The sequence below is a fragment of the Symphalangus syndactylus genome, chromosome 12 (genome assembly GCF_028878055.3).
Source record: "Symphalangus syndactylus isolate Jambi chromosome 12, NHGRI_mSymSyn1-v2.1_pri, whole genome shotgun sequence".
NCBI lineage: Eukaryota > Metazoa > Chordata > Mammalia > Primates > Hylobatidae > Symphalangus > Symphalangus syndactylus.
In genome coordinates, this window is record NC_072441.2 from 54,218,703 (window position 1) to 54,242,366 (window position 23,664).

The window sequence follows — 23,664 nt, forward strand, 5'->3', positions numbered from 1 at the left end:
TGCATTTAAGTATGCAAAAAAATTTCAATTATCCAGCAATTTAACCAAATTATTGGTAATTTTTCTAAAACAACAAAAAAATTATTTCCCTTGTTTTGGCAGCAATTTCAGTTATATTCCTTTACTTTCACTCAAGAAAATAGTTTCAGAAAGTTGATGTTTGTTGCCAAAAGAACTGTTTTTATGAATAAGTATAAAACTAAGAAGTTATGGTGTCTCCTTTTTAAAAAATGACTCAGCAAAAGAAATAACTTTTTCCTTTCTCTTCTGAAAGAAAAAATTAATCTCTTTTAGAATTGCAAACATATTTCCTTGATGGAGAAAATCAATTCACATGACATAGTCGTTATTTATCCAGTTCAAAAACCAGAGTAGAATTTACTACTCTGTCTCCTTTTTTTCTCTCCCCACCCCCTTAACCCACATTGGATTCAGAAAGCTTCATTCTGCAATCAGCATTGTCCTTTATCTTTCCAGTAAAGATAGCCTTTTGGAGTCGAAGATGAGGAAAAGCCTGTATTTTATAGTCTTGGAAATGTCTTCTTTTGCCAGGACAGAGAGAGGAGCTTCAGCAGTGAGAGCAACGGAAGGGGTTAATAGTGAAACTTGGCTGGGTGTCCACTAAACTTTTTTCCCTGGCTCTGCCCTGGGTTTCCCCTTGAAGGGATTTCCCTCCGCCTCTGCAACAAGACCCTTTATAAAGCACAGACTTTCTATTTCACTCCGCGGCATCGGGCCTCACTGGCTTCAGGAGCTGAATACCCTCCCAGGCACATACAGGTGGGACACAAATAAGGGTTTTGGAACCACTATTTTCTCATCACAACAGCAACTTAAAATGCCTGGGAAGATGGCCGTGATCTTTGGAGCCTCAAATATACTTTGGATAATGTTTGCAGCTTGTAAGTTATTTTCCTTCATCTGTTTCAAATGTTAGCATTCAATTTTAGCCCTGGTTTTGGCTTCAGTCAGTTTTGCAACAGTAGTGAAGTAAAGACACTAGGATTTTAAACAGTAGGAAAAGTTAATTTAGCCTAACTTTTAATATGCAATTGAGTTTTGCTGTATACCATTGTACTGTCATAGAGCTGAAAATTGATGTTTTTGGTATCTTTTTTTTCCAAAGGCAATTGAGTAATTTGGATTCTGTCTCTAGTTGGTCCGTCTCCTTAGTTTCCTATACTTGACCATGAGGTCAAACTTAGCAAATAACAAAACAGCTTTGATAAACGGGCATCAAGGTTGGAACTGAGAATTCTCTTTAGTGAAGATGATTCCATAAACTTTTTTGGCAGTGACTTCGGTGCTTTTTGGCTACCTTGCAGTTAGTTTGAAGCAGCTTAGGAAAGAGATAAGTCTGATCATATTTTAGACATTATACAGAGAAGAAGGAGGAGAATACTAGACAAACTAGTGGTAAATTTTCTTCTGTCTTTTTTTTGCTTTTGCAGCTCAAGCTTTTAAAATCGAGACCACCCCAGAATCTAGATATCTTGCTCAGATTGGTGACTCCGTCTCATTGACTTGCAGCACCACAGGCTGTGAGTCCCCATTTTTCTCTTGGAGAACCCAGATAGATAGTCCACTGAATGGGAAGGTGACGAATGAGGGGACCACGTCTACGCTGACAATGAATCCTGTTAGTTTTGGGAACGAACACTCTTACCTGTGCACAGCAACTTGTGAATCTAGGAAATTGGAAAAAGGAATCCAGGTGGAGATCTACTGTGAGTGCTTTAGAAAATCTTTGTTTTTCTCTCAATTTTGTTTTAAAATTACTTTTTAAAAATGATATTTTTAAAAAAAGTTTTAAAATGGATATTCATGTACAGATTCTTGGCTAAAGAACACACAACATCAGGAAAGCTAGGGACAGCTAAGGCCAACATGAGAGAGAGCAGGAATCCAAATCTTGGCTTCTATTTCTACCTCTGCCACAAACGCAGTGACCATGGGGATAGAAAGAAAAGATCATACTGAAGTGAGTACTAAATATATTAAGAGAAAACAGACAAATATGACTGGCATTTCAGGCCTAAAAGTCATCCTAGGTAAAACAAAGGTACATTTTCATCTATCTAGCTGAGCCACACCAAACACAGAATTACAAAATGCATCAAATGCTATTCCCTTTGCCTTCACTAGAGGAATAAATATGGCATATTCTATACTTTGCCATCCTAGTCAATTGATATATGTGGGGAATACAGTTCAGAAACTTAAGAAATTAAGAGCTTAAGAAAGAAATGAAGCTGAAAAAATAAGTGAAGTCTTTAAAAAGAAAAAAAAAAAAAGACTCAACTTCTCTGGGCTATGATTTCCTTAGCTGTAAAATGATCATTTCTAAGGTTCTTTTTGTTTTATTAAAAAATATTTCCATTTGATTACATCCTTACATGTTTACTTGCTTATGTGTCTGATTGATTTATGAATTCCATCCTTCAGGGATTTTCTATTCATTTATTCTTATGCAATTTGATGCTTAAAATTAGTTTAAACATTAAGTAGATCTATAATTAGTAATAGATATTAGTATAAAAGTGTTCTCCTTAGACATAATTGTTAATATCTGCAAACGTTTCACTCATTTGACTTTGATGTTGACACATTTAGGATTTTTTTTATTTTTTATTTTTTTGGTGCCATGAAGCCTTGGTGCTTAACTGCTCAACCTCAAAGATATTTATATAATGAATTAGATTTGCCTCATGCAAGTGAGTGGATGTCCCTAGTTTACCAGCCTGCCAAAATGCATCCCACTCCATTCTCCATTCAGCAAACAAAGTTAGCAAGAGGAGTCAAAAACTAAACATACATAAATCATTTACCTTTTGTTACTGATGGCCTCTCTTTCTAAAAAACTGAACCCATTTATGGTCATGTCTTCATGAAGACCTCATTTGATTATAATTACTTTGGTTCCGTTCTATTGTACTGGAGCCCAACTTTTCCCAGTAACCTTAATTGATTCTGCAACAAGCTGCACGTGTTGCTCAAGCTTCCCAAGAAACTGCGCTTGGCTGGCTGCTTTCAATTATGCTGGTTGTACGTGCATAGTTTATGTCTGTGCAGCCTCCCGAGCTCCTTGAAAGCTTCCCTTATGTAAATACAGGGAAAAGTAGCAAGTTCTTATGTTACGTGACATCAAACTGTGTGGATTAGAGGAACATTTCTTACAGAATATGAGGGACAGAAATTATTGCTGGAAAAATGAAAAATACCATGTTTCTTCACATAGCAAAGCATTTCCAGCTCCTTTGTCTTTTGCCCACTTGTACCAAATAGTTGAAGATTTAAGAAAGAGAAATGAAGACGCTTCTGGTTTTAATTATCTTGCCTGAGGTTTTTCTCCAAGCGTGTCTGTTTCTCATTATGTATAACAGTTCTGTCTCCTTTCCACATTTGATTGTAATAGTGGTTAGAGTCGAGACCTTTGTATTCTTTTTGCTACACAGAGTTTTGAATCCACCAATATGTTACTTCATGATAATGTGTAATGAAAAAGGTAACTCTTGCAAAGGAGGCAATGGCCATGTGAAGTAGTGTATTTCCTTGTACTAGAAGCTTCAATGGAACACTTGTTGGGATAGTGAGTTAGGCATTTCAGGAGGCAAATATGTGTTCCAGAACATAAAGATTGCACAAATGTATCTTTCTGGTGGATGAATTCCTGTCAGAGGCACCATTTTCAGAAGCTAATTACTTGAAGTTGGTCTTTTCATTTCTTAGAATATCTTGACAATAGCTATTCTTTGCAATGACATTCCAAGCCTTACGGTCATTATCTGTAAAATGGAAATATATCTGCCCTGACTATAATAAGAAAATGTGATGTAACATAATGTAAATCTGTAGTAGCAAAACAGAGTAATAGAAATCCTGAGTTTAAATCCCAGCTTTACCATTTACTAGGTGTGTGACCTTAGACAAGTTATGTAAATGTACTAAGTCCAAGTCTTCTTTTCTGTGAAATGTGATCTCTATCTCCTAGAGTTATTGTGAGGATAAAATGAAATCATTCATGTTAAATCTATAGCACAGTGACAGCCACATGTAAGGTTCAATGTAAACATTTTTTTCCTTTATTTTACTGTAATAACATGCAACTCTTAATATATACAGGATTAGAATTGAATAATGTTGTAAAAAATGTTTGCTTCCAATTCTTGTGCCTTGAACTCACCTCAATCATGAAAGGCTATTTAAACAATTCTGTTGTATTAAGACTGTATTAACAAAAACACTAGACTTGATTTGTATTGTGTTAAAGCAGTAAGAGACCTTATATCACGTGAGCAAAAAGCCCATCCATGTATTTGTTTGGCCTTTTCAGCTTTTCCTAAGGATCCAGAGATTCATTTCAGTGGCCCTCTGGAGGCTGGGAAGCCGATCACAGTCAAGTGTTCGGTTGCTGATGTATACCCATTTGACAGGCTGGAGATAGACTTACTGAAAGGAGATCATCTCATGAAGAGTCAGGAATTTCTGGAGGATGCAGACAGGAAGTCCCTGGAAACCAAGAGTTTGGAAGTAACCTTTACTCCTGTCATTGAGGATATTGGAAAAGTTCTTGTTTGCCGAGCTAAATTACGCATTGAGGAAATGGATTCTGTGCCCACAGAAAGGCAGGCTGTAAAAGAATTGCAAGTCTACAGTAAGTACTTGTGTGATGTGTTCCAGTCTTTGTGAGAATCCCACCTTGGATGTGTATAGCAATAAACTTGGCAGAAAAGTAAAAAAAAAAAAAAAAACTTGTATATAGTTTGTATTCCATTTGTATTCATTCAGAACATAATGTTTGCCAATAGTATAATTCAGTGAAAAGAACACTGGATTTGGACTGAGAAGGCTTGAGCTTAATTTCTGGCTCTATTAACTGTGTGAGTTTGGGTTACTTAATTTCTCTATTTCCCAGTGTATAAAAAGGGAATCGTAATATCACCTGATTGGGTAGTGGGAAATAGGCTCAAATGATAAAACATTTTAATATTGTTTTGTAAACTCTTATAGTACGCCTTGAAATATTAGTTGCACAGGTATAGAAACTTGACAAGGTGATCACTTATTCTCTGTGTGTATGTGTGTGTGTGTGTATGCATATGCACATACATACATATGTGCACTGGACAGGGGAAAAATGCTGGGATTTGATTGCCTCCAATCTCCCTGATACTGCCACGGGATCTGTGGGAGTCCTGTAGTCCCAGCGTTGTGTAAGAGTGGGCTCACTGTGCTCTGTTCTAGATTAAAATGCTATGTTCTGCACTGGGCACCACATTTAAAAGGAGTATTGCCAACTACGGCATGTTTAGCTGAAAGAGAATGAGCTGGGAAGGATTTTAACAATATTTTGAGAAGAATAGTCAAGATAGAGGATATTTTTCCAAAGAGAATACAAAACCTGGAAAACAGAGCTCTAATTAAGCGTTTGAAAGACAGTTATATGAAAGAGTAATTTACCTTGTTCTGTAACAGCACAGGGCTGAACTATGGTCAATATGTTTAAAATAGTATAGAGAGAAGATTTCAGCTCAGTAGGGAGAAATGTGCTAATATGTAGAGCTGTCCAAAAATCAAATTGACTCTTTTGGAAAATAGTGAGTTGATTCTCTCAGTAAATGTTGAAGCTGACTTGAATGGGCACTTGGCAAGAATGCTTAAATGGGACTCCTACCCTTAAGTGGGAGGTTAAGCCACATGGTTCTTCTTAATTTCTGAGTATCTATAACCATCTGAAAAATATGAAATGTCAACTAAACTTGATCAGTTTAGTCAGAAACTAGATAGACTATTTTGAATGATTCAGCAGTTCTTTATACTAATTTGGCAGAGTAATTTCGTCAAATTGGTGGAAGCACATAAATACTGTCTAAGAGAAATACATTACCTCTGTTGCACTGGGATGATGCTTAGCAATTGCTAATATTATTTTTTGCCTTTTCAGTATCACCCAAGAATACAGTTATTTCTGTGAATCCATCCACAAAGCTACAAGAAGGTGGCTCTGTGACCATGACCTGTTCCAGTGAGGGTCTACCACCTCCAGAGATTTTCTGGAGTAAGAAATTAGATAATGGGAATCTACAGCATCTTTCTGGGAATGCAACTCTCACTTTAATTGCTATGAGGATGGAAGATTCTGGAATTTATGTGTGTGAAGGAGTTAATTTGATTGGAAAAAACAGAAAAGAGGTGGAATTAATTGTTCAAGGTGAGTAGAATATGAAAAAGGAATGATAAAGGTGCTGTCAGTGGGATTTGAGCAATAGTCACACAGCTTCAATGATGAAATTGCTTCCCTTAGTTTCACTGATGACCTATCTGATTGTCATATCCTTTAGCACAAATATATGTTTATCTTACTAGTATTTCTTGGAAGTCTTCCCTCCCAGAGTTTCCATGGCTCTGCTTTTCTGATTCTTTTTCATCTCATATCACTTTTTCTCTGCTTCATCCCCTCACTTTCTCTCTTCCTCCTACCCCTCGGATACTGGTATTTTCAGGTTTACACCCTTGGGTCCTCTTCTGTTCTCACGCTAGACTCCCAAGAATTGGACTACAATATGTTGATTACTCCCAAATTCATGTTCCAATTCCATGCTGTTAAATCCTGTCAGTTCTACCTCAAAATGCTCCCTGGAATATGACCTCTTCTTCACCCCACTTGCCATTGCCTTAGTTTATCATCTCTCACTTGGGCTCCTGCAAGATATTCTTACATAACAGCATTCGCTAAACACCACATATGTTTCTGGCACTTTCCATATGCCATCCTCAAGAAGTAACTAAAAAGTAAGTATTTTGTATTCATTTTACAGATAAGAGAGTGGAATCTCCCAGAGATTAATAATGACACCGCCTATTGATTGTACACCTAATATTTCCCAGGAATTCTGTATTCTGCTTTATATATTTTATCTCATTAATCTTTACCACAACACTATTAAAAACCCAGGCTCAGCATAGTTCATACTTTTCCTGGGGCTAAATAGCTCTTTAGTTGCATTCACTATGGTTTTTATACAGGTTCATTTTAATGAAAACTCCTTTGCCTTTTTAATTTTATAGTTAATTGTCTTTATTATTTCTTTTTTAAAATATTTTTAATGGATAAATCATGATTGTATACATTTATAGATTACAATGTGATGTTTGGTATAGGTGTACAATGTAGAATGATTAAGTCAAGTCAACATATCCATTGCCTCACTTGCTCTTTTGTGGTGATGCATTTGAAATTCACTTTCTTAGCTATTTTTAAATATACACTATATTATCATTAACTATAGTCATCATGATGTACAATAGATCTCAACAACTTACTCTCCTGTCTAACTGAAACTTTGTACCCATTGACCAACATCTCCTCGTTCCCTTCCACTCCTCGCCCCAGCCTCTGGTAACCACCATTCTACTCTCTACTTCTATGACTTTAGAAGTAGATCCCACATATAAGTGAGATCAGGAGGTACTGGCCTCTCTGTGCCTGGCTTGTTTCACTTAGCATAATGTCCTCTGGCTTCATCCCTTTTGTTGCAAATGACAGAATTTCCTCTTTTGTCTTTTAAGGCTGAATAATATTTCACATATTTTATGGCTAATTATCTTTAAATAGTCTCCCTGCTAACATTCTGTCCCTAATATAATCAATCTTTTGCACTGCTACCAGGGTTTATTACCTTAAACAAAAAGCTGCTCATTTTCTATAACTTCCATCACATTTCTTAAAACTGTCACACAGAACTCTTTATGATCTGGTCAGAAACTACCTTTGCAGCTTTGTTGATGACTCAGTGCCTCTGCTTATGCTGTTCCTTCTGCCTGAAATGGCCTTTTTCCTTCCTTCATCTGGCAAAATCTTAGCCATTCTCCAATACGAAGCTCATGTCAGCCTCCCAGTTCCAGACTGTGTCAGACCAAACTACATATTCTTTCCTTCGTGTACGCTCAACACTCCTTATAGTCATGTATGCAGTTCTGTTCAGTTCAACACATATTAAGAGCCCTTGTCCAAGAATCCAAGAATTGTACTTAGTACTGGGGGTACAGATATGAAAAATAGATATGACAACTGCCCTAGGGGAGCATACAAACTAGGAAGGAAGGACAGGCATATAAATAGGTAACTCAAATATTCCTTAGTAAGAGCCAAAATAGTATATCTTTCTAAATGTGTCTTTTCACTAAACTGTAAATTCCTGCTCTGGGCACGATGGCTCAAGCCTATAATCCCAGCACTTTGGGAGGCTTAGGTGGAAGGATTGCTTGAGGCCAGGAGTACAAGACCAGCCTGGGCAACATAGTGAGACCTCCTGTTTCTATTTAATTTTTTAAAAATCTGTAAACTCCTTAAAATCAGGAATTCGGTGTGTGTGTGAATGTTTGGATTCTTAGCACAGTACCTAACACATAATAAATGTTCAGTAAATGTTTGCTGAATTAATGAATAGATTATAAACATGGGCAGCATAGTCTTATGTTTGTTTGTTTTAGGAAATCAGATATTGCTATGTTGCCCAGGCTGAAGTCAAACTCCTAGGCTCAAGTGATCCTCCCACCCTAGCTGCCTGAGTAGCTGGGATTATAAGCACGTGCCACTATAGCCAGCTCAACACAAATTTTTAAAATGTGAAAGCATGGTATTTAAACTTGGATGATTAAAATAAAAATCAAACTCACCATGAGTAGATTATCTCAGTTGGATGTTAGGTTAGCATTCTCAAGTGACCAGGAAAGATGTTATACTAATAAAAGTGTGTAAAGCTAATCATTCACCCTGGAATAATGCCACTCCATAACAAACTGTATCCTATTTCAGTGTACAAAGGACATGTATTTTGGGGCTGGAGAGAGTTGTTTTGCACTTTGCATCACATGGGATACTACTGGCCTAAAGTACTGAAAGTACTTTCAGAGAAACTTTCAGCCACCTAAAAGAGTTACCCCTCCAATGGTTCCAGGTTCACATGGCAATACATGTGGCCACTGTAAAGAATGACTTGAGAAGTGTTCACAGACAGGCAGTGGATCTGTTTTTAAAAGTTCCTCATTCTCACACTAGCATGTAAGAAATTCAGAAGCTCTGGTCGTTTTTGTGAATGAGCTCTCTTTCAAAATCTAATAGCATATCAGTTTATTGAGGTAATTTGAGGAGAATTTTCTTCAGAAAATACTAAGATGTCACGATTAGACAAACGTATTGAGAAAAATAACTTATGGCACAGATGAGAACTATGCAAAATATAATGCTTGGATTATTTATATATTGAGATTTCTTTCTTTTACCTCAAGCCTGTAATTTACAAGTAAGATTTCAGTGATTTTTATGGGGGGGTCTCATCTGTTGCTTTAAGAGTTGCCCAAACACTGCCAGTTTCTTCAGGGAAACAGAGCCAAGATGTGGTGTTCCCTTTCTCCCTAAATAGCAGTCATTCAAAAGAAGCCCATGCACCCAGCAGGGATAGCGCTGATGGCCAAAGAGCATTCCTGGGTATTTGAGTCTTAGGAGCTTGCCCTCACATCTCAGCTTTCAGACCCTGAATTAATTGTAAAATATTTTTATATTGCATCAGGCAAATTTTGGAGGTGACTTATGTGTCATTTTAATGCTTAGATTTTGACTTTGATTTCAGGATGATGCTATGTGACTTTCGATGGTATAACTGTATTATTGGAACAGAAGCTCTAAATGCTTGTCCACTGTGGGTATTATATCTAATTAGAAGACATTTTTTGTAGCTTTTTCCAGTACCTCTTTTAGATCGTTTTATCTCCATATGAGGATGACTTGATTTAGTTGTAGCAACTGAAAAGCTGGGATCTTGAATCAGACCCACCTGGCATCAAGTCCTAATTTTGCTACTTGCAAACTGGGCAAAGTTATTTAGCATTTCTGAGCCTAAATTTCCTCAAGAAGAAAAAGGAGGGGGAAAAGGAGGAAGAGAAAGAGTAGAAGCAGAAAGAGAAGGCAAAGAAGAAAGAATAGTACTAGTGTACAAAATTGTTGTGAGGATTAAATGAGAATATATATATATATATATATATATATAGTAATTTAGATAGTGCTTGACACACAAGAACCACTTAAAAATTATTTGAGTGATTGTTCATTCTTACAGTGATTTGATAAACTACATTTGAGCAGAGACTATTATTGCTGTGAAGAGATAGCAACCTCTCTTGACAAATTTTTATCTATTCAATTTGTTAAATGAATGAATCAACAAACTATCATGGTTTCATTCTTAAAAGATGTGGTCTCATTTCTGATGGTCCCAAGGTGGAAAAGAGTAATTTCTTCTTGGCATAGATATTAGCTGAAAGGAAATCAGGAAAAATAAAGATCATATGTCAGAATGTGATGAAAGAAGAAAAGAATCTTATGTTCTTTTCATCTTGTTTTCCATCTCTGTCCCAGAGAAACCATTTACTGTTGAGATCTCCCCTGGACCCCAGATTGCTGCTCAGATTGGAGACTCCGTCCTGTTGACATGTAGTGTCATGGGCTGTGAGTCCCCATCTTTCTCCTGGAGAACCCAGATAGACAGCCCTCTGAGCGGCAAGGTGAGGAGTGAGGGGACCAATTCCACGCTGACCCTGAGCCCTGTGAGTTTTGAGAACGAACACTCTTACCTGTGCACAGTGACTTGTGGACATAAGAAACTGGAAAAGGGAATCCAGGTGGAGCTCTACTGTAAGTGGTTTTCAGAATTGTTTACTGCCTTTTTTTTTTTTTTCAGTTGTATTGGAAGAAAAAGAATGCAAGTCTGTTAAGTGCAATGAGATCCTTATGTTTAGAAAAGGAATTTAGCGTTGTGAATTTTGTTCCTAAATCTGAATCAGAATGGTTTGATGCAACATAATTAGCCTAAATCTTAAGTACATATTACATATGTACACAGCACCCACAGTCCTTGGTTTATGCCTTGTCAATACTCTCTCATCATGCACTTGAACACACTCCATGCTGGAGGTGAGTGCATTGGGGTCAGTGTCCATTCAGAGGACTGAGTGGAGGTGACTACCGTTCAGCTACTCCAGTTGGGAATGAGTAGTTTTAAACTGTTTTAAGGCACTGTTTTAAAGGCACATTTGAAGAGCTGTCTGCAGGATGGGAAAAAAATAAGGGAATAGGAAGCAGAAGGAAGCCAAAATTAAAGATAAGAAGTTAGATTGGAGATGGGGATGGTCAGTGGCAGTGGCTCAGGTGAAGAGCAGAATCAGGAAGCAGTGCTAGATCTTAACGTTGATTTATGCCACCTACATATACTACACTTTCTCTCACTCTTCTTTTGTCTTAATAAACATTCTTTGCAACCTCAAATCTCTATGAACTTGACATTGCTGGAGTTCCTCAGTCCATACTGAATGAAGAACAAAATATGCAAAGTGACCATAAAGTTATTTTTTTTTGAGGGGGTCACTCTGCCTTGTTTTATTCAGTAGAACTCAAGAGAACATATGATAGAGATTTTCTACCAGAAACCCTGCCCAAACTTGTGTTACCCTTCAGGATTTCGTTCAGAATGAGTTAGAGTATGCCTGTAAAGGGATTTGGGTCTCTCCAAAGAAAGATAAATTTTATTTGCATTATCATATTACCCAGAGTCCATGATCTGCTGAGATAGGCACATTCCCAGCAGAAATGAGAACCAGCAGTGGAGTCTTATTGCAACATAGAAATATTTGAGCATGTATCACTTTAACAACATTTTGGTTAAGGAAAAAAAATGTTTAAGCATTACTCTTGCCCTTAAAGCTATTTTAGTCTCATTTTATTGATTTGTACTGTATTATAAAGAATACAGTTAAGGCAGTTCTTTTCTTGATTACAAGTATTATCTGAGAAATATTTAAAACTTGCTACCTAAATTTGGTCATTAAAATTTAAACTAAGTTGAGAACTTCCTTGTTTGTCTTATTTGATACTCAGAGACTGCACAGCTCTGTAAAACCAAAGCTGGGCTCTGAGGTCAGAGAAATACGGATTCTCAGCCCGTCTCAGTGACTTACTAGTCATAATGTGTGAGGAAAGTCTCTTAGCCTCTATATGTTTCAGTATTCCTGGCTGCAAAATAAGTAATACCCATTTTATGTAGCTGCTTTGAAGACTGAGATAATGAATATTAGGGGACTAGTTTACAGTAAGTATTCAACATAATATGGCAAATTTTAAAACGTGAAATATATACTTACTAAATAAGATGGTGGAAGCTGATGTGTACTTAGAAAAGATCAAGCCATGGCACACAGCAAGATTGCATATTAAGAAGAAAAAAAGTAAGTGAAAATTTATTACTCAATGACTGGACATACTAAGTAGTTTTTGTTTCTAACATTATTCATATATAATATCATAAATACATCATTTATAAATACTGTCATTACTTATATATTGACAGTCATTCTATCCCAGGTGACTTAAAGCTGTCATTTTTAGGCCTTTACATTTAATAAAGCTTAGCTCAATTTTTCCTTGAATATGAAGAATAAAAATCGTTTTTGCTTGCGATTTGCAGCATTCCCTAGAGATCCAGAAATCGAGATGAGTGGTGACCTCATTGGTGGGAGCCCCGTCACTGTAAGCTGCAAGGTTCCTAGCGTGTACCCCCTTGACCGGTTGGAGATTGAATTACTTAAGGGGGAGACTATTCTGAAGAATATAGAGTTTTTGGAGGATACGGATATGAAATCTCTAGAGAACAAAAGTTTGGAAATGACCTTCATCCCTACCATTGAAGATACTGGAAAAGCTCTTGTTTGTCAGGCTAAGTTACATATTGATGACATGGAATTCGAACCCAAACAAAGGCAGAGTACACAAACACTTTATGTCAATGGTAAGTACATATGTGAAGTATCTACAGTTTAATACCTGTCTCTTTATTGTGTTTGCCAGGCAATAGTTAACATAAGGTTAATTGTTAAAACTTCTGTGGAGAAAAAACATTACTGAAAAGAAATTTCAAAATAATGATGATTGTAACAAATCACCCTCCCTAAACTTAAAATAGTAACTATTTACTGGCTTATGATGCTTTGAGTAGGCAATTTCGGAAGGGGCCAGCTAGGCAGTTATTCTGTTCAATATGGTATTAGCTGAGCTCACTCGTGCATTTTCAGTAAGGTTAGCAGGGCTGGCTGGTCTCAGATGACTTCACCCACATGTCTGGAGCCATATCTGGGATGACTTGGCCTCTCTTTATGTGGTGTCACCCTGAGGAACAGTAGCCTAGATTTACTCACCAGAGCTCAGTGTTTCAAGAAGGTGTAAATGAAAGCAGCCTCTTCAAGGCCTGGGTTTGGAAGTCCTACAGTGTTACTTCTTCTTCCACATTCTATTGGTCAAAGTGAGTCATGAAGCCAGCCTAGAGATTCAAGGGGTGGAAAAAGAGACCACATCTTTTCACAGAAGGAGATTCAAATAATTCATAGTCATGTTGACTCTACTATAAATGGCAGTACACACTATCATTGACCCTTGTCATTCTTTGGTTGCAAGGAAGTATATACTGAACTTACTTCCATTAGAAAACACCCTTACGTGTCCATGTTCTACTCTGTCATTTGGTATCAGCTAAAGTAAATGAGGACCAAAACCTCTCGTGGTAAATTATCAAGGTTTATAAACTGTTTGAGTCTGCTGAATCCATAGCCCAGTTTTGCAACATTATTAAAACTCTTTGGAACTCAGGGCATAACAGGTCAAGCTAACAAGCATCTCTGCCTTTTCAGTTGCCCCCAGAGATACAACCGTCTTGGTCAGCCCTTCCTCCATCCTGGGGGAAGGCAGTTCTGTGAATATGACATGCTTGAGCCACGGCTTTCCTGCTCCGAAAATCCTGTGGAGTAGGCAGCTCCCTAATGGGGAGCTACAGCCTTTTTCTGAGAATGCAACTCTCACCTTAATTTCTACAAAAATGGAAGATTCTGGGGTTTATATATGTGAAGGAATTAACCAGGCTGGAAGAAGCAGAAAGGAAGTGGAATTAATTATCCAAGGTGAGCAGAGTGTGAGTAATGAGTTATCCTTGCTAGTAATGTTTTTGGTTATGTTACTGATTATGAGTAAAGTCTTCTCTGAAAACAAAATTTTTACTACAAAAGTGTGTTGAGGGTTTCGAAGAGTTTATGATGTTTCCAATGTATGGAGAAATCTCCCGAAATTGTCCTTTCTCATGAATTGTTACAAGTTTCTTATCCTGAGACTCTTTTAAACTCAAGTGAAGTGCAAGCCTTCAGGACCTGTGTCAGAAGTTCCAGTTACACTTATGAGGCAGTGGTTATGGTATTGAAATAAGAATAGGATGAGGAATACCTGCATTTGGAATTATGTAGGATTAAAGCCACCATATCTGGCTGAATTGAACTCTGAGTGGCAATCTCACAAGATGGCCAGTATTATTTGCTTAGAAGCCTAAGCTGGCACTTAAGTCTTTTGCAAATTCTGAGATTATGAGTAGCTGTGACTCTGTCCTCTGGCTCATCAGCCTGAGAGCATGGAACCACTAAAGTAGATTAAGTCAACAGATCTAGGCCCCTTCTCTTTAGGATGGAGACCCAAGATTGAGAACAAGACAATTCCTAGTTCGCAGGTTGAAGCCATACGGAGTTATGAGCAAAATCATCAAGTGATCAATGAGGATTTCCTCTATCCCGTCCCTTTTGGGTAGCAGGGTTCTTTTCTTTGCCAAGGCTGTCATTTCCTCTCTTACCCCTTGGCATTATTCCCACTAAGATATTAGTGACTTTCTTGTTATCTCAACTCAATAAGATTTGTATTTTAGAAGAAGAATATTGGAAAGGCGATACACATCCTTAAAAAACAGACAAACAAACAAACAAACAAAAAAACCTTTTGGATGGTTGCCGTGACCTTGGATGGGGAAAGAATTTCAAATCAACTTACAAAATAGAAGACCTTAATAGGGATTAAAAATTGGTGATATGGTACCTGCCTCCAGCAGTTGTTGCATTAATAGAGATGTTATATGTCAAGTACTTAGCTCAGTGCTTGGAACTTAATAAATGGCAGTAGTATTGTTAAGGATAGTGAAAAAGCCACATCTGTACAGCTTAACTTCTTGATTGAAGGATCTAACTCAAAACTCAGAAATCTGTAAAGGCCTTTGTACTTCAAGGAAATTTTTGCAAAACGGTATTACAAAAAATTAAGTTTCTATTTCACATCTGAATTCTATAGCTCTTTATTAAACACTGTATTTGTCAATTTTCACACTGCTATAAAGATACTACTTGAGATTGGTAATTTATAAAAGAGGTTTAATACAGTTCCACATGGCTGGGAAGACCTCACAAAATGTGCAATCATGGCAAAGGAGAAAGGGAAGCAAGGCACACCTTAACATGGCAGCAGGCAAGAGAGAGTGAGGAAGTGCCACACTTTAAAACCAAAAGTTCTCATAAGAACTCATTCACTGTCATGAGAACAGCATGGGGGAAACAGCCCCCATGATCCAGTCACCTCTCACCAGGTTTCTCTCTCAAAACCGAGGATTACAATTCAAGTTGAGACCTGGATGGGGACACAGAGCCAAACCATATCAAACACCTATTCTTTGTGCTAGGCTGGGTAAATAATTTTATAAAGGAACATGAAAGAAGCATAAGCCATGTACTGTCTTAGTTAAAACATGATCATTTCCAACAATCCAGCAATGCTTGACTTCTTTACTTGCCCTTCTTAACATTTAATGCAAACACTAAGCACAAATAGCTCCATGGAAGCTGTTGTTGATGTCACTAAATTGATATGGAATGGTTTATATTTCACTCAATCAGAGATGCCTTTTAAATTCTCTTTACAGTTACTCCAAAAGACATAAAACTTACAGCTTTTCCTTCTGAGAGTGTCAAAGAAGGAGATACTGTCATCATCTCTTGTACATGTGGAAATGTTCCAGAAACATGGATAATCCTGAAGAAAAAAGCAGAGACAGGAGACACGGTACTAAAATCTATAGATGGCGCCTATACCATCCAAAAGGCCCAGTTGAAAGATGCAGGAGTATATGAATGTGAATCTAAAAACAAAGTTGGCTCACAATTAAGAAGTTTAACACTAGATGTTCAAGGTGAGTTTGTTTTGAGTTTTTGTTTTTGTTTTCTTGGTAATAGTTCAGAGGTTCCAAGGATTACTAAGAGTTTCCAATATTTGACGAATGAGTTGGCAAAATGGAGCTGTGGTTTATTTCTTAATGGTTCTTAGAAAAATCAAGCACAGCTGCTTTATCCTATAAAGTTTAGCCAGGAAGTTGACATTAATCATTCGTGAGTGAGGAATTCCTGCTTGCTTTTTTTCAGTTTACAGTTTATCATTTGTCTCTGAGGTCTTGCAGTTGCTAAATGTTTAACCATATTTTCAAACCTTCTCCCTGGAGGTTATAAGGAAACTAAAGAAGTAGGATTGGCACATTGAAAAAGAAGGCTTCTATCCAGACCCTCTTCCTTTCTACCAGAAGGAAACACTATTTTCTGAACATGGAGTAACTGCAATATTCTGGATTGACTGTTTTCAGGATAATAATTGGGAATAGTAAACTTGATCGTGAAAAACATAAAAAAATCTCTAGACTATCGAAAAGCCTCATTAAAATTCCAACCCACTTGCCATCCTACTCTATTCTGGTGGACAGAGAAAGAGAGGAGCAGTATCCTCATTGGAGAAACTTCAGGGGCCCCTTAATCTCCTAAGCCCTCTTGTGAATGCACAGTAGGTAGGATTTGCTGATCTTATTGGTGTAAGCAAAATACATCAGCCTTGGCTGATCAGTATCACACCCCTTGCACACCAATTAGCTGCTATTGTGTAATGGAGGCCATACTTGGCGGTGGAGTGCATACAGGACTGCAAATAAATGCCAGGTCTTAAGAGGTCTGGCACTTGGCTATTGGAATGAGCAATCACTTGTCAATGCAGAGAAAATTTGAATCCACATCAGAAACAGGTAAAATGTTTGTTCGTCTACCCTAATTTCTCAAAATGGCAAGCCTTACCGTATGTATGTTTTCCATCTTCACAGTACCTCCTCAAAACATGACAATAGCTATATAGCTATACATCCATCTAGAAATGTTAATGAAGGGGGAAACATCACGATTATATATAAAACTTCTAGTCATCCACCTGCAGTAATTATCCTGAAAAGAGTTGATCTAGCCAATGAAGTTATTATGTGTTCAAAGAAGGGAACATTTACTTTGTATCATGTCACTCAAAATGATTCAGGGGTATATGTAATCAGTGCTTCCAATGAGGTTGGGGATGATTCTGGACAGATTGCAATTTCAGTTATGAGTAGGTTGAATTTGAATTTATTCATCCCTATTTTCTTTAGTCCTTAATGCCTCTGGGCCACCTTTAATTAAGCCTAGCCCTGGGAAATTGGTCCCCTAACATTTCTGTAATTCTTTTGTTAATTAATTGTGATCTTTTAAAGACACATCAAACCTGCTTCTCTACTTTTGAACTCTGTCTCACACACATTGCTTTATTTTCTAATTGCTTTATCAAATTAGCCACTTACACAGTTGCTACTTTTTACTCATTATTTAAATGAACAATCAAAGAATATTAAGCACTCAGCTAGAAACTCATGCCCCCAAACTGAATATAGTTTAAACTAGCTAAATTTTAAGGAAGACCAAAAAATGGACATTTTTCTGGGTATTTTGAACTAGACTCCTTTTGCATTTGGCTGGATTTTTTATTTGTTTCATTTTGTCTTAGCTTGAATGTATTCCATTAATAGAAATCATCAGGATTTTTTTAAAGATATTCAGTGTTTATCCAACAAATAGAAACTTGTATTTGAAGGTTGCCCTGGCAACTACCTTGGCAGCAAATTTGTATTTTTCTGCCGATGCCTGCGGGGAAGACTGAAAGGCAAAAGATAATATATGTTACATTGAAAAGAAAGAAAGAAAAGAAATAGAAATAGTATTTCTGTTTCTCAGCATGTCATCAATATTGATGCCTATCCATAATCATGTTGGTGGTCATCCCATTCAAATATTACCCTTATACTTTGACTAGCTCAGCTCTAGCAAGGGAAAGTCAAAAAGTGAGGCAATTATCATTATGCTTAGGGTGAACTGTTTCTCTTCAATAATTTGAAAAAATGACTTCACGTCATCTGATGCTCGTGATTCTTTTTACTTGGTTGACCTCCAGTGATTAGAAAGCTCTGGAAAGAATGTAGTAATCACCAAAGTCAGATCTCTAGTTTCTGCCAGGACTGAGACAATGTATATGCCACTTGGTGAAACTTGATACTTGTGCGGTGACATGATGCTGTGCAAAGTATAAACAGAAGTGAGTCTTCTTCAGGCGTTCTTATAAAGTTAAGATGTTAAACAGTATAGCAGCTGGCAGACGATTTTTTAGCAGATTAGAAAGAATGCTAATTTTAAAGTTTTTGAATGCTGTTACCTACTGTACTCCATTTACAATTAAATGGCAAAAGCAAAATGTAGAGAGAAAAAAGTGTTATTAGTGGTTAAAAAATATTTTTTTGGTGCCAACTAGGCCAAGCAGTGAGTCAGGTGCTGGCTGTTCAGTGATGGACTAAAAAGAAAATAGATATACATGTCTTGATGTAGTTTATAGCTTAGGGGAGGGAACTAAACTTAATAAGTAATTATATGGATAAATGTTTAATTAAAAGCTGTGATAAGGGTTTTGAAGGGAAAACGAGTGGGTTTTGAGAATATGTTGAGGTTCTTAATTTAGAATGAGGGAGATACAGATCAGAGAATGCCTCTAAGAAACATTTAAGCTGTAACATAATACCGTCCAAGGAACTCCAGTTTATCAAAAGATGATATAAATGCTGAAGAGGAAAAACATATTAATATGCCCTATTTCTGACATAAAAAACATAGAAACTTTTATATATCTCTGAAAAAGCCATTGGCAAAATTCTTTTTTTCTCTTACGATCTTATTTGTGGCATTTAGCTATAATGGTCACACTCTGCATATTATAAGGATTTTCTTAGAGAACTGATTAATCATTTCAATTCATGGTCATCAGAGTCCCAGTTCTTTAGCAGATATTTTTATTTCCCAAAGCAAGTGCCTCTCTCCAATTCCTGTTCTTGTTCAAAGAGCCCTAAAAACTTGTACCCTCCCTTCCATTTTACAACTGAACCTGAATCTATTTGAATCCAAGTTTGTGGAAGCCAACAACTATCGTCTTTTGATCCATCATGACCATAGCAACCACCAACTGATTATTTGGATAATTCGGAGAAATATGCATCTTGGGTCCTGATGGTCCTTATCACTGCTTTGATTCCCTTCTCTTTGGAGAACTAGTTGTACTGTTATAAAAAAGCATGTAACTGTTGTTATTAAATGCTATCTTTTTGTACTAGACATTAATTGTATCCATTTTGTTATTTTCCAGGAAGAGAAAACAACAAAGACTATTTTTCTCCTGAGCTTCTCGGGCTCTATTTTGCATCCTCCTTAATAATACCTGCCATTGGAATGATAATTTACTTTGCAAGAAAAGCCAACATGAAGGGGTCATATAGTCTTGTAGAAGCACAGAAATCAAAAGTGTAGCTAATGCTTGATATGTTCAACTGGAGACACTATTTATCTGTGCAAATCCTTGATACTGCTCATCATTCCATGAGAAAAACAATGAGCTGAGAGGCAGACTTCCCTGAATGTATTGAACTTGGAAAGAAATGCCCATCTATGTCCCATGCTGTGAGCAAGAAGTCAAAGGAAAACTTGCTGCCTGAAAAACAGTAACTGCCATTGAGATGAGAGAACTGGAGGAGTTCCTTGATCTGTATATACAATAACATAATTTGTACATATGTAAAATAAAATTATGCCATAGCAAGATTGCTTAAAATAGCAACATTCTATATTTAGATTGTTAAAATAACTAGTGTTTCTTGGACTGACTATTATAATTTAATGCATGTTAGGAAAATTTCACATTAATATGGACTGATAGCTGACCTTTGTCACCTTTCTTCTATTTTATTCCCTTTAACAAGATTTCATTCCTGTAAAGTTTATTGACAATAATTTCAGGTTTTGTAAAGATGCCAGGTTTTATATTTTTATAGACAAATAATAATCAAAGAGAGCACTGGGTTGACTTTCAGGTACTAAATGTCTCAACCTATGCTATAATGGTTGACTGGGTTTCTCTGTATAGTACTGGCATGGTACGGAGATGTTTCACGAAGTTTGTTCATCAGACTCCTGTGCAACTTTCCCAATGTGGCCTAAAAATGCAACTTCTTATTTTGTTTTGTAAATGTTTAGGTTTTTTTGTATAGTAAAGTGATAATTTCTGGAATTAGAACGGTTGTATGTTTATTTATTATAAACTGCCTCCTTTAGTGATTGACATTGTAGCTCTTTCTGAAATGCCAAGTTACAAGAGTAAAATATTCAAACTATGGAAATAATATAGATACTCAAAATGTGACCCTCAGACTACTATTATTAAAATTACTGTAGGAACTTGATAAAAATTTAGATTTCTTGGTGCCAGACTAAGATATTGAATAGAAATGTCTGGTTTTTGGTCCTTGGAATCTGCAATTTTTTAATTTAGAAAAATATACACGAAAAGATTTAATGCAGATGAACATGCACATGTTAATGGGCAACAAATGAACACCTGTGTACAGAACATTAAAAGCAAGAGATAGTATAGCTATTCTTCAGAGCCTTTTATATACCACATAGTGATGGCAACACTCTTCCCTCACTGAGCAGTAACCCATAAATGTCGTGAATCATACATTGATCATTTCCATGCTTCCTCTGGAGGTTTTTTTTTTTTTTTTTTTTGAGTCTCGCTCTGTCGCCCAGGCTGGAGTGCAGTGGCGCCATCTCGCATCTCGGCTCACAGCAAGCTCCGCCTCCCGGGTTCACGCCATTCTCCCGCCTCAGTCTCCCGAGTAGCTGGGACTACAGGCGCCCGGCACCACGCCCGCTAATTTTTTTGTATTTTTAGTAGAGACGGGGTTTCACTGTGTTAGCCAGGATGCTCTCGATCTCCTGACCTCGTGATGCGCTGGCCTCGGCCTCCCAAAGTGCTGGGATTACAGGCGTGAGCCACCGCGCCTGGCCCCATTGGAGGTTTTATACCTGTCTGTGTATCCTTAAGTAGTACATTACTTAGTTTTGCTAGATTTTGCATTTTATATAAATACAATCCAATTATACATTTGCCTTGTAACTATTCTTTCACTCAAAGTTATGTTTTTCGTGATACATTTGTGTTGTGTAGTTATAGGTCATTCATTTTTCTCCACTTGGAATGGATTTTTTTTAAGTTTTAAGTTAAGGGGTACAAGTTTAAGTTTGTTACATGGGTAAACTTGTGTCATGGGGGTCTGTTGTACAGATTATTTTATTACCCAAGTGTTAACCCTAGTACCCATCAGTTGATTTTCTTGATACTCTCCCTCTTCCCACCCTCCTCCCTCCAAAAGGCTCCAGTGTGTGTGTTCCCCTGTATGTGTCCATGAGTTCTCAGCATTTAGCTCCCACTTATGAGTGAGAACTTGTGGCATTTGGTTTTCTGTGTTAGTTTGCTAAGGATAATGACCTCCAGCTTCATCCATGTCTCTGCAAAGAACATGATCTCGTTCTTTTTTATGGCTGTATAGTTGGAATGGATTTTTTATACAACGCAGGGTGGGCATGAAACAATTGTCCTTATACCATTTATTGAAAAGCTCATTATATATATGAATTTATATATTTATATTCATAAATTCATATATATTTCTTTTTATAAATGTCTGTTGATTATTCTAGTTTTTGAACTTCCATATGAATTTTAAAGTCATTTTGTTAAGATATAGAACAAAAAATTAAGATTTTTAACTCAAATTATATTGAACATATAGATCACTTTGAATAGAATTGATATTTTTAAAGCATTGAGTCTTCTAATCCATGAACAAAGTACAGTTATTATTTTTAGATTATCTTTGATGTCTTACAGAAATTTTTTTTAATTTCATAAATGCCTTATTCCTTTTAAAAATTTATTTCTATGGAGTTTGGATTTTTATACTGTTATTCGTAGTATCTTCAAAATTATATTTATTTGAGGTATAACTTTCATACAATAAAATTCATTAACTACCACCACAATCAACAAATACTACTTTTTTTAATCACTTTAAGATTTCCATCAGGCTCCATTGCAGTGAATCTCCCCACCCACCACCTCCTCTGGCCGTTGGCAAAAATCAATCTGTTTTCTGTCACTATACTCTTGCCTATTCTAGAATTTTATGTAAATGAGATTGTACAGTATATAGTCTTTTTTTTTTTTTGAGACAGAGTCTTGCTCTGTAGCCCAGGCTAGAGTGCAGTGGCGCGATCTCGGCTCACTGCAAGCTCCGCCTCCCGGGTTCACGCCATTCTCCTGCCTCAGCCTCTCCGAGTAGCTGGGACTACAGGCGCCCACCACCACGCCCGGCTAATTTTTTGTATTTTTAGTAGAGACGGGGAGTATATAGTCTTTTACGTCTGTCTTCCTTCACTTAGCTCGACTCTCCTGAGGTTTATTTATGTCATTATGTATATCAACGGTTTGTTATTTTTTATTGTTAGAGCATACCATTGAATGCTTATGGTAAAGCTTATTTATCTAGTCATCAGTAGACAATTGGGTTGTTTATGAGTTTTGGTTATTGTTAATAAGTCTGGTATAAATATTTAAATACAGATATTTATGTGGATATATATATATGTATATATGGAGAGAGGGAGAGAAAGAAAGAGACAGACCTAGGATTTGGTCCCAGTTACTCTACAACTACATAAACACTTGGCATTTGTATTTTAAATTTTTGCCATTCTAGTATTGGGTCATGGTGTCTTACTGTTGTTTCAATTTCCCAGTAACTAATTAGATTGAGCATCTTTTCATGTATTTATCATTTTTATATATCTTATTTGGGGAAGCATCTATTAAAAACCATCACCCAAATTTTTATCAGCTTGTCTTCTTATTGAATTCTAAGAGTTCTCTTACATATTCTGAATAGAAATTCTTTATCAAATATACATTTAGCAAATGTTTTCTTTCAGTAATTGCAGTGGCTTGCATTTTTTTTTTTTTGAGACAGAGTCTCGCTGTCGCCCAGGCTGGAGTGCAATGGCGCGATCTCGGCTCACTGCAGGCTCCGCCCCCCGGGGTTCACGCCATTCTCCTGCCTCAGCCTCCCGAGTAGCTAGGACTACAGGCGCCCGCCACCTCGCCCAGTTAATTTTTTGTATTTTTATTAGAGACGGGGTTTCACTGTGTTAGCCAGGATGGTCTGGATCCCCTGACCTCGTGATCCGCCCGCCTCGGCATCCCAAAGTGCTGGGGATTACAGGCGTGAACCACCGCGCCCGGCTGTATTTTCATTTTTTTTAATAGTGGCTTTGCCTATCCCAAGGCAACAAAGATTTTCTCATTCATTTTTTTTCTAGAGGCATCATACTTTTAGTTTTACATTTATATCTATGACCCAATCCAAATTAATTTTGTGTATGATGTGAGGCTATGGTGAAAGTCATTTTTGCATATGTGTATTCAACCATTATAGCACAATTTGTTGAAAGGACTTTTTCTCTCATGAATTACCTTGACATTTTTGC

At 37.0% G+C, this 23,664-nt stretch overlaps 1 protein-coding gene across 3 annotated transcripts; it reads left to right on the forward strand.

Annotated features, from left to right (window-relative positions):
- Nucleotides 1–666: 666 nt before the first annotated feature.
- VCAM1 (vascular cell adhesion molecule 1) lies at nt 667–20,353 on the forward strand. 3 transcript variants are annotated; one of them, XM_063624356.1, is made up of 9 exons: nt 667–902; nt 1,452–1,727; nt 4,334–4,654; nt 5,945–6,211; nt 10,418–10,693; nt 12,519–12,839; nt 13,735–14,001; nt 15,828–16,094; nt 19,430–20,353. In XM_063624356.1, exons 1-9 carry the CDS (start codon nt 839–841, stop codon nt 19,588–19,590), a joined length of 2,220 nt encoding a protein of 739 aa, XP_063480426.1. In that variant the 5' UTR covers nt 667–838; the 3' UTR covers nt 19,591–20,353. The 3 variants fall into 3 exon arrangements, with proteins under 3 accessions (XP_063480426.1, XP_063480427.1, XP_063480428.1); XM_063624357.1 differs by having other exon boundaries at nt 729–902; nt 1,452–1,541; XM_063624358.1 differs by lacking the exon at nt 10,418–10,693 and having other exon boundaries at nt 729–902.
- The last annotated feature ends 3,311 nt before the right edge of the window (nt 20,354–23,664 follow it).